This window comes from Carlito syrichta, unplaced genomic scaffold, assembly GCF_000164805.1.
Source record: "Carlito syrichta isolate Samal-C Ts95f unplaced genomic scaffold, Tarsius_syrichta-2.0.1 Scaffold305661, whole genome shotgun sequence".
Classification (NCBI taxonomy): Eukaryota; Metazoa; Chordata; class Mammalia; order Primates; family Tarsiidae; genus Carlito; species Carlito syrichta.
In genome coordinates, this window is record NW_007249757.1 from 303,466 (window position 1) to 315,421 (window position 11,956).

Sequence of the window (11,956 nt, forward strand, 5' to 3'; positions counted from 1 at the left end):
TCTACAGTCATAAAATAACAGGACTGGCTTTATCTTCTTATGTCTATTTCCAAGTCACAGACATAGAAGTTTATAAACTAAATTCCCTTTTGTGTTATTCACTCTTTATTCTACCTGTTTTAGTGGTTTGGAGGGCTAGCTAAGGGCCTGTGTATCATTTTTCTTCGTAAATGCTATGAAGATTCGTTTTGCACACTTGCTGTATCACACTGACACCGCAAGAAAGGAACCCTAAGAAACGGAATTACATTCAACATTCTGTATCTGAAAGATCCTGTAGGTTCTAGGATTAGACAAGAATAATTTTTAGTCTTCTAGTCAGAAATGGACTGGGCATGGTGGCTCATGCCAGTACTTTGGGCGGCAAAGGTGGGAGGATTGCTTGAGCTGAGAAGTTCAAGACCAGCCTGAGCAACATAGTGAGACCTTGTCTCTACTAAAAATAAAAAAATTAGCTGGACATGGTGGTGTTCACTAGGCCTGTAGTCCCAGCTACTAGGGAGGCTAATGTGAAAGAATCATCTGAGCCCAGGAGGTCAAGGTTGCAGTGAGCTATGATTATGCCACTGCACTCCAGCCTGGGCGACAAAATGAGACCCCTGACTCAAAAAAGGAAGGAAGGAAGGATTTGTGTTTCCTTACTCCTAATACTGTCTATACCTTTCATAATTCTTGAAGTTCTGTCTTTAAAAACAAACAAACAAACAAAAAACCCAGAAACTAAGCTGTAAGTTTTTGGTTTAAAATTGCTTTGGTTTTGTAGTTATGTGAGTAGTAATCTAAAATCACTTGGTCTAATGAAAATGTTCTCCCCATGCCAACACTCCCATAAGTGTAGCTAGTTTCTAGGTGACTAAATAATCTATATTAGTATCTTAGAATTTTGCTGTCTTTCCCAAGAGTTCCAGATTCAAGGTCATGTAATCTAGACAAAAAGAATGAACAGCTACAGCTTTTATTCTTGACCATAGAAATTAGATTTCTTTGGAACACACTGAGCTTTGTGGACTGGTGTGTGCCTTGGAATAGAAGACTTTTTTTTGAGTTGGCATCTCACTCTGTCACCCAGGCTGGAGTGCAGTGGCACGCTGTTCACGGCCACCATAGTCTCAACCTGCTGGGCTCAGGTGATCCTTCCACCTCAGCCTTCTAAGTAGCTGGAACTACAGGCATGTGCTACCATGCCCAGCTAATTTTTTATTTATTGTATAGATGAGGTCTCACGAAGTTGTCCAGGCTAGTCTCGAACCTGTGGGCTCAGGCAATCCTCTCACCTCAACCTCCCAAAGTACTGGGATTATAGGTGTGAGCCACCACACCTGGCCTAGAATACCATTTTTGACTTTGCTAGACAATATTTTTATTTTGAGTTGGAGTCTCACTCTGTCACCCAGGCTAGAGTGCAGTGGCACACTCACGGCCACCCCAGTGTCGACTTGCCGGGCTCCTCACCTCAGCCGTCCAAGTAGCTGGAACTACAGGTACACGCTACCATGCCCAGCTAATTTTTTATTTTTATTGTAGAGATGAGATCTCACCAAGTTGCCCAGGCTGGTCTCGAACCCACTGGCTCAGGCATTCCAGTAGCCTCGGCCTCCCAAAGTGCTAGAATTATAGGCTGAGTTACCGAGCCCAGCCTCCTAAACCATCTTACATTGAATAAAGTGCAGTTTACTTGAGTACACATTTATTGAGCATTTACTGTGTTACAGGCAATAAGAAAGTGCACGTCATGCCAAACTGAGTGAACATCCTGCTGTCATGTTAAAGAGGTCATCATGTCTAGTGAGTCAAAGATTTCAGAGCAGAAGAAAACAAGAAATGTATTCATAAAATGTGAACTCAGAATTAATTGGAGATTAAATTATATTCTTTAATATGATTCTCAGACTTGGTCTTGAAATACTTCAGGGCAGTTTTTATTATTTCCAAAGAGTGTAGTTATGGAATTATTGTCATAGAATTCTTCAAAGTCTTAGAACAATTTTAGGCATTATATATAGGGTGCCCTTAAATATAGATAAATATAGAAATGGGTGACCCTACTCAACAAGTGAGATCTTAGGTGTCTAGATGGATTTTTACCTTAGCCTGGACCAAACAGTGACTAAAATGATATCACTCAAGAGTTATTCCTTTGGATCTTGTGAGGTTTTAAAAAAATCTTTGATATTTCCTCATTGTAAGACAAGAATCATTACCACTGATAGTTACTCTAAATACAATCCTTGTTCTCTAAACAGAAATACAGAAATATCTCTAAAGAAACATGGCTACCTATTTTAAGTGGTATTGCCCTGACTGAGGTTAGATTGTTCCTTCCGGTCCTTTGACCAGTCTTCCTTAAAATTCGGGTTGGAAAAAAGTCACAGGCCTAGAAAAATGAGAAAAACAAACCTAAAAGTGGGAAAATCTAGATGAGTTTGCCTGATTATGGGCTTCTCTGTGTCAAATAAGACCTGTTGCTCTCATCGCTTCCTTCCACCTTTCTCATCGATGACCAGAGCAAGCCAGGGATGGTTTGCCTGAAGTCTCCATTTCTCAGGTCTTGTTTTCTTTCTGCTCCCCACATCACCCTACTAGGAAAGGCTGTAGGCAGACGCACTATGCCACCATGTGGCTAAAGCTTGCATATTCTTCAGAGTCAGTACAGAGAAAGGGGCAGTTGGTCTGATTCTCTTCCTGCTGCCTCCTGGAATTACAACAACCTGTTGCCATTCTTCATTCAAGTAACACGAGCAACATGTCTTTCTGAATGTCCACACAGAAATCACCCTGTTACATATCCATTTGGTATGAGGACCTCTCCGAACGCACACCTCTTTGCTCTGACAGGAAATAGGTGCCAAGCTTGGGAGTTATGAGACCACCAGGAAACAGTGGAGAATAAAGTATGGTCTCTGTACTCTCCCCAGTTTATTAACACGAATATTTCTCTGACCCCAATTTCTTGGCTTGGGCATCTGATTTTAGAACTACCTCAGTGATCAAGCCTTGGGATCCATCCACTCCCAACCTTGATTAGACTTGAAAAGCCCTCAGTCTTTCCCTCTAATTAGAGGCACGTGAGCTGTTCTGCTTCATGTCTCCCTTCCAGCTGTTTATCAGAGCAGGCCCCACAGAACAGACTTGTCTTGAGAGAATGCTCTTCTGAGTCCTGGAGTCCCACAACTGCTCGTTTATCTTTGGGTCTCCTGACTTTCGTAGCCTTTGCTCTGATCATTCATTTATTTCTTCTTGAAATTGTATTCTGTCTTCCCCAACCCACTCTGTTGCACAATGACTTTTCTGGGGTGGCAGGGAGACTTTGAAGGTAAATATTCAGTGGTATATAGCACATATCCAGAGAGCATATATCCTGACTTTCTCTAAGATCATTTATTTCAGACATTCTGTCTAAACATCTGGTAGTTCCCATATATTAGGAATCACATCCTGATTTGTGAGATAGGAACTAGGAGGGCTGTAACCTTAGTCTTTTTGTTGTAGTGGTGGTATGAAGTGACAGCAGGCAGAAACCACCACCCCCATACCAACTTTTCACAGTAGAAGCTTTCTACCAAGTTCCAGGTTCAGTATGCATTGTCCGGTTGAACTCCAGATTTGGCATGCTGACTTAATCACCTGAATTGCTTTTAGGTCTAAGGATGTTCTAATATTAGTATATGTTTGTGTTCTCCCTTCCTCCAAAAAGCGAACCATCACTCCTAGCTGATGCCAAACTTTTGCCATATCTATGGCAGGTTGGGTGATATTAGCATACTGCCAAAGTAAGACTGGGATGAATTGGTGATTATAGAGAAACCAGACCAACTTAAATGCTAAGCAAGGATTTATGAATAGGGAAAAAGCAACTCCTGGACATAATTAAACAAATGAGTACCACTCTGTCCTCAACAGTGTGCTCAGAGCTCTTGGGTGTATTTAATTCTCATGATAACCCTGTGAGGTTGTAAGTGGTAGACTTTACGTTTTATTTTATTTTATTTTTATTTTTTATTTTTTTGAGTTGGAGTCTCACTCTGTTGCCCAGGCTGGAGTGCTGGGCTCAACCTGCTGGGCTCTGGCGATCCTTCTGCCTCAGCCTTCCAAGTAGCCAGAACTACAGGCATGTGCTACCACGCCCGGATGATTTTTGATTTATTGTAGAGACGAGGTCTTGCCAAGTTGCCCGAGCGTATCTTGAACCCGCAGTCTTAGGTAATCCACTTGCCTCAGACTCCCAAAGTGCTAGGTTTGCAGGCTGAGCCACCAAGCCTGGCCAGACTTTGCATTTTAGAGATGAGGAAACAGAGTTCAGATGGAGTAGCTCATCTAAGGCTACACAAAGTAAAAAAGCCAAGATGCACACATAGATCTTCAGACTTCAAGCCTGGAGCTCTTAGCACAGAAGGGAAACGCTTTGTGAAGCTGAGAGCTGAGATGTTATCTCAGCAACAGTAGTAATGGTCATCTTGGTACTTGGTACCACTCCTGTTTAATTGAGTTTAGCACTCTAGCTGTCTGATTTAGTTGGTTGTTCATGCCATCTATTTGAAAACATTCTTAACTTCCCAATGTATCTGATGCAGAGCAGAAGCTTATGAGCACATTTCCTCTACTTGAAGTGTATACTGTCCTTGTGAACCAACCTGACAATTGTGGCAAACCTAGAAAGTCCATATCAAATTTAATCTATCTATCTTCTATCTATTTTCTCCTTCCTTCCTTCCTTCCTTCCTTCCTTCCTTCCTTCCTTCCTTCCTTCCTTCCTTCCTTCCTTCCTTCATGTTTTTAGGGTCTCTCTCTCTCTGTCATCTAGGCTAGAGTGCAGCGGTGTGATGATAGCTCACTGCACTCCTGAGTTCAAGTGATCCTCCTACCTCAGTCACCCAAATAGCTAGGACTATGGGCATGCCACCAAACCACACTAATTTTTTTTTAAATTGTAGATATGGGGTTTCACTATGTTGTCCAGGCTGGTCTTGAATTCCTGGCCTCAAGCAATCTTCCTGCCGCAGCCTCTCAAGGCACTGGGATTATGGCATGAGCTACTACCTCTGGCCAACCTTCCTTTCTTTCAGAAGTCCATTTTTTTTTTGTCATCCTGAGATGCCCTGTGTCTCTTTCATGTCTTTTTTTGTCCTTGTTTCCAAAGAGAGAGAAATGTGGATTCTAGAGTCACAGTTGCTTTTCTTTTTTTTTTTTTGAGTCGGAGCCTCACTCTGTCACCCAGGCTGGAGTGCAGTGGCATGCTCACAGTCACTGTAGCCTTGACCTGCTGGGCTCAGGTGATCCTTCCATCTCAGCCTTCCAAGTAACTGGAACTACAGGCATGTACTACCATGCCCGGCTAATTTTTTGATTTATTGCAGAGATGAGGTCTCACCAAGTTGCCCAGGTGGATCTTGAACTCCTGGGCTCAGGCAATTCTCTCGCTTCCATCTCCCAAAGTGCTGGGATTACAGGCTTGAGCCACTGTGCTCTGCTAGAGTCACAATTTTGAATCTGTAAAGATGAGTGTGTTGCTAGTTTCCTTAGGAATCCTCACTGTTGCTGCTTAGGACTGGCTTTGAATGGTAGTTAAATGACACAGACAGGACCCTGAGGTGAAGTAGAGTTGGGGAGCCATCAAGGGTTTCCTTGCTGGTGAGGTTAAGGACACTTTCTGATCTCTAAAGAATCGGGAGCAAATCCAAGGAACCAACCTTGTGGTTTAAATCCATCTTCAGAGGTGTAGTCACTACAGTCCAGAGGAATTGCGACGATGCTCTGTGCTCCCAGCAGCCACAGCATTCATTGCCTCTTTGTGAAAGTTGTTCAGGAGACGACTTGAGTTGTCTTAGGAGCATAGAGCATCTTTTCCAAAATACAGTATGCCCTTGGACATGGCTTCCAGACCTGCTAACTTTCCACCCCTGTGGTGAGCAGATGGACACTGTGAACACTGACTGGATGAGAAGGCAAAAATAAAAAGTGAAGTGGAGAGTTCTGCCTTTCTTGCAGGCTCTATGCCTGTTGTCACCACCATGTGTCCTGCTCTGGTGCCCTCAGAGCAGACGTGAAGAACATGCTTTTTTGGACTACTACTGTGTGTCTGCCTTCTGCTGAGGAAGGTTTAGCATGAGGGCTCACTGTCGGACTCGGTAGATGGCTTGACTCCATTCTCTGGGTAAGATACATCCTTGACCAAGGGCTCGGATTTCGTGAGCCCGAGACGTAGGCAATACTGATAAATCTGTGAAGTTTTTAATTGACTCTTGCCAGGTTTTTCTTCTTTTTTTCTATCCTCCATTCAAGTAGTCAAAATGGTGGCCCCTCTTCACATCCCTACTTCTTCAGTTAGCGAAAGAAACTTATATGCGACTTCTGCGTTAACTGGGGATAATCATTCTAAAGAATCCTTTAAAACCTAGTCTCTGAAAGTAGTTGCACATTCTGACATCTATAGGTAAACTTATTTCTTCTCAATAAAATAAGAAAAATCTCTGATTGGAAACTTATAGGACTCAAAGAAGGCTTACTCTGTGTTTATGTTAGTCACCTATGTAGTCGTGGGTATATTAAATTAGTTCTTTTTTAAATGCTATTTTTATAGCATTAAGATTACTGAAAACAGTGGTTTCCTCTTGACATCCTTCTGGTGTGCGAGCCTAGAATGAGCTCAGCCTGCAGGAAGTGGAGTGAAGATTTACTGGTTGAGTAAAAAGCCAAATGACAAGTAGCAGCTGTTTGACAGTTATTTCCTTCTTTCAAGAATTATCATGGTATTAGATTTTCTGTAGTTAAAATACATATTAGGGGAGAGAGATAATCTCTGTGGGACATTATCACATTCTTTTCCAAAATATTCTTCTTAAGTCATCTCGGTTTCTTCTAACTTCTAAACAAATTGTCCATCACTTGAATGAGACCTCAGAGGCTCAAATGTTTGTAGACTTCTTCATGGCCAAGAAAATGCATAGAATGATTTATTTATAATGAGTTTTCATAAAAGCACAAGTGGGTGAGGGTTTCTGCTTCCTATAATAAGTACTTAGTGGCCAGCAACATCAGTTGTGATCTAATCTTTGGCATGGGAAGATGATTTTCTGACAGATTCACAAAGTCATGGAATGTTTTATGCTGTGGAAGGTGCCTTCTCTGGCGTCAGAAGACAAAGATTCCTCTGGAGACTACTGTGGTATAGAAGAACGTGTGGTTACAGGAAGTAATCTTCTCCTTAGCTGGAACTTCTAGCTTACAACACATGTCCCTTCTTTCTAAATCAGACACTTGATTGAGTCCTTTCTGCAATGGAGGACAAGTGCCAGTTTGTCCCTAGCCAGCATTCTTTTCCTGGCTACTCTCCAGGCTTAGAGAGTGTTCCCTCTCTTCATTCCATCACCGCAGAAGCCTAGTCTTTGGAAAAGTCATATTTAATTTACAGGGTCCTGGGCTTACTTATTTTACCAAACCCATTCATCCAATAAAGAAGATTTTTTAATGACTGTCATTAATAATTAATTCTGCCATCAGTTTCTTGGTCTCTGTTATTGCAACAGCACTGGCCGTATGAGATGTCAAGGCATCAGCTGTTGTTGAGATGAAGTGTCAGGACCACTGAGCTCTGATATTCAGGGGATGTGCACAATTCCCGTTGCATTGTTTGAATGAGTATGATTCCTGGATCCTGCCTGAGACTGCAGTCAGATTCTACTGGGCTCTGATGGACAGCGCTCCCCTGGCTGATAGGACTTCGTAGGTCTGACCATAGTGGTGTAACTGAAATGACTTTCTTCTGCTCTGCCTTTAATAACACTTACTCTTGGGCTTAGTTATCGCTAGCTTATCTTCTCATCTTCAGAAAATTACCTGTTGGCTGCAGGTCATTCTTCCTATGAAAAATAGGCATTTAGAAAACAGTCGCCAATATTAGGCAGTCTGGTATGGAAAGACATTTTGAAGAAGCAGAAAAATAGCCTTTCTGACATAGCAACGCAGCTTTTGACTGCCTCAGCCGCTTCATATTACAGAAACAAGTAACAGTTGGCTTTCCTTCTGTTTCTAGAAATCGGGTGGGATTCTTACCCTCTCCAGCTGTTCAGCCCTTGCTCTGCTGCAGGACTCTTCCCCCACCCAGCAGGGTGTGCTGCTTTCCATTGGATTCCGTGAGCTCTGCTGTGTGATGGTCTTGCACACTGGCTGTGGCCCAGGTCATTGCCTGTCTTCCCTGTCTTCTTCCAAATACCATATGCAGGTGTTTAAACAGGTTCTTGGGTTGCTCCCCAGGCATAGAGCTGAGTCTTTTGGACTTATACTATGTGAGTAGCCTAAAAGGAATGGTCTGACCTGGAGGAGGTGCTGTCTAGTATCAAGTAAACAATTCACTTCAGGCAATCTGGGATGCAGGTAAGTGCTACACGTCTCTCCATAGTACTTTTATGGTGGGGATCATTTCAGACCTTTGGAATAGTCCAGTTTCCAGATGACTTCTCTATGATTGTCTTGCAAATATACCAGGATAAAGGCATATTTAGAAGACATATGGCAAAGAGTACAGACCAGACCTCTGGCTCTATAGCGAGGTGCAGGAGGGGTATGTTTTCAGAAAACTGCTTGTATAGCATCTTAGTGTTTCTTGGCACATTGTCAGTGCTCAGTAAATGTCAGTGCTCAGTAAATCATGACCAGTATTATTATTTAGAATTCAATGGGAGAAGTTAGTTGGAGATTTCTCAGTTGGGATAGAATACACTCTTCAAATTTTTTATTTTTTAAAAGTTATAGAGATATACTTTAAGACTGTAAATAAGTTGTCTCTAGTTGAAATGAGTAGTTAATTCTTTCTACAATTTACTCCTGATATAGCAGGTGACATTAGTCCTTGCTTTTAGTCTTAGAGGTCATTAATAGGACTGTTTCTTTTTTTTTGAATTGGAGTCTCACTCTGTCGCCCAGACTGGAGTGCAGTGGCCGCTGGGCGACTTGGAAGGCTGGGCGACTTGGAAGGCTGAGGCGCTGGCGATCCTTCCGCCTCAGCCTTCCAAGTAGCCAGAATTACAGGCATGCGCTACGACGCCCGGCTGATTTTTTTGATTTATTGTAGAGATGAAGTCTCGCTGCCCAGGCGGGTCTTGAACCCACGGGCTCAGGCAATCCACTCACCTCAGCCTCCCAAAGGCACGGGATTACAGGCTGAGCCACCGAGTCCGGCTAGGACTGTTTCTTACCAACCTGTTAGGGCATCACGAAATGCTTTACCTACTCAGGGCCTATTCTGTGGGCCCAAGCAGTTAGAAATTAGAACAGGAGGATTACTAACAGGCTATCCCTTCTGTACTGGTGCTATCCTTCTGATTATATAAATTCTTGTGTCTATGTTTGTACATTCTTAATTTTTTTTCATTTTATTTTAAAACATCCTATGAGGACCTCCCCTACCTGAGTTGTAAGATCGATGTGGACATTCTTCATGATATTTAACATGGGTTTTCCTTTTCTTAGTTACACTGCATGGTCTCTACATAATTATTCCTTCTCCTGGAGAAGGGTACCTACCAAATATTTACGCATATCCATGTTTATTTTCTTGCAGTCGAACTGGCAATGATCATGGACCGTTTGTACGGGGGTGTCTGCTATGCTGGCATTGATACGGACCCAGAGCTGAAGTACCCCAAAGGTGCTGGCCGCGTAGCGTTCTCCAATCAGCAGAGTTACATTGCGGCCATCAGCGCTCGCTTTGTGCAACTCCAACACAATGACATTGACAAGCGGGTAAGCAGCTACTTAGGATGAAATGATTATGCGGAAGAAACAAAGGTTGTTCTCTGGGCCCCTGGGGAGAAAAGTACCTTGTGATCATAAGTGAGCAGCTATACCTCATGTAGGATTACTCCACGAGTCCGTCTAGGCTGCCTGGAATAGACAGCGTCCTCGGTACTGAAGGCGTTAATGAACTTTCTGTCTCACCCATCCCCGGAGTGATGTTACACTTATGAAAATAACCCTGCAGAATTTAGCAGACCAAACCAGTGCTGTTCACAAGATGACACTAACAGTGCATTAAGAGGTTGAGAGCTGGTGACCTGTTTGGCCTACATAGTGCACTTAAAGACAAACAAACATACTTGGATCCACATTTAGATTTTCAGGTGTACACGTAAAATGCTGAACTTCTGGTTTCTCTTAACATCACAAGACCACACATGGCCATGGTCATTGGAGCCAGATGGGTTCTGTCCCCGTTTGTCTCCCCTTCGGCTCCCCCTGTTTCTCCCACTCACATCATACACGCATGTGCATTACCTACCACTTTGTTCATCGGTGTTACTTGCTTGGTCTCCAGCGTGTGCTGCCTCTGATCTACTATGGGGCCATGAAGTAGAGTTGCAAGGAGTGGATGTGCTTGGTTGGTTTTGCGGGTAGACATGGGCTTAAATCCTTTACATCCTAGCTTTGCCACTCTTTGGCAGTTTAGGGGAGTGGTAGGAACTGACCTGGGGCCTGTATTAATAAATGAACAAGTAGGAGGACAGCACCAAGTCTTGGACATTTGCCCTATGACTGTACAGTGGCTACAGATGCTTTCAGAAAAGGATGTTCTTGGCGCATCCACTGAATTGGAGTTGATAAAGGAATACAAATGTTCTATTATATGGTTTCACCTATACCCCCCCACAGCCAACTCTGACTAATTTTGAGTAGCAAACAAGTTTCTCAGGAGGCGAAAATTTCAACTGGTGATGGATTATATTTTCATGAAGACATATATATCTGATCAAGCTACAAAGTCAGGGCTTAGAATAAGCATCCTAGTTGCTCTATCACTGGGCTCCTTTAGAGTAAGTGGTAGTGATTTGTTCTTTAATTAAAATGAATAAAGTAACTTTTTAAAGAATTTTAAGACACTCTTTAAAAATTAATGGAGATTCAAAGGGGTGAGAACAATTCAACTCTGTTCCTGGTTCTGAACTTCCCATAGCAACCTGAGCATGTTCTTTTCAAATGGTCATCACCCTCAGAGACTGTAGGCTTCACAGAGACAGACGTGGTGTGGGTCTCGTTCTTGGCCTCACCTCAGTGCTTACTCCGGGCTCGATTCAGTCTTAGATGCTAGATAAACTTTTGTTGAATGAACACATGGTGCTCCTCGGAGGGTTCTTTTAACTACTCCTGCTGTTGCTGGTGGACTTGCTTGTGCCTGTACAATTGGGAGACTGACCTAACAGACTCCATTATGCTGAGACTGCTGTTGCAACCATAACTGGTAAACCCAGGCCATAACTCAACTAGAACTTGTGTTCTCATCTGCGTGAAAGCAGTCTTCTTTGTTCTCCTCTGAAACCAGAGCAGGTGACTGTACAGGAAGTAGATTCTGGATACGGTAAGAGAAAACCTAGAGGAGAGCTCCATTTCCCATGCCTCTGCCTTCCCCTTGCCCCACCCTACCAGCCTCCTGGCCTGTCCCTTTGTTCCTTAGTAGAGGAAGGTACACTCGCCCCAGGAATTATATCGTCTTGAGTCCTTTTAAGAATCATAGTAAATTCAAGATGTGAGAGCAATTTGCCTGTGACATCTGTCACCCCATTGATCACCAGGGTTGATTTAGCTGATCTAGCTGGCTAGGCGAGTGCCCCCTCCCTCCCTCACCACTCCATATATGTCCCTCCCCAAGCTGAGTGCACAGTGGAAGAGGACAGCCATCCCCGCCAGAGGAAGATAGCTCTTTGGTCAAGAGAATACAAGTAGCTAAGCTCCCCTGCTAAAACCTCCAAACAAGCTCTCAAGAATCACAATAAGCCGGGCTCGGTGACTCAGTCTGTAATCCCGCGCCTTTGGGAGGCTGAGGTGAGTGGATTGCCTGAGCCCGTGGGTTCAAGACCCGCCTGGGCAGCAAGACCTCATCTCCACAATAAATAAAAAAAATCAGCCGGGCGTGGTAGCGCATGCCTGTAATTCTGGCTACTCGGAAGGCTGAGGAGGAAGGATCGCC

General features: G+C 43.4%; 1 protein-coding gene across 1 annotated transcript in view; it reads left to right on the plus strand.

Moving 5' to 3' along the window:
• Positions 1 to 11,956, plus strand: part of LOC103264510 (cytoplasmic polyadenylation element-binding protein 3) — a 197,626-nt gene that overhangs the window by 151,994 nt on the left and 33,676 nt on the right. The window contains exon 10 of the mRNA XM_021714537.1: positions 9,557 to 9,738. Within this exon, the coding sequence (XP_021570212.1) occupies positions 9,557 to 9,738 (182 nt within the window). The remainder of the gene's footprint in view (positions 1 to 9,556; positions 9,739 to 11,956) is intronic.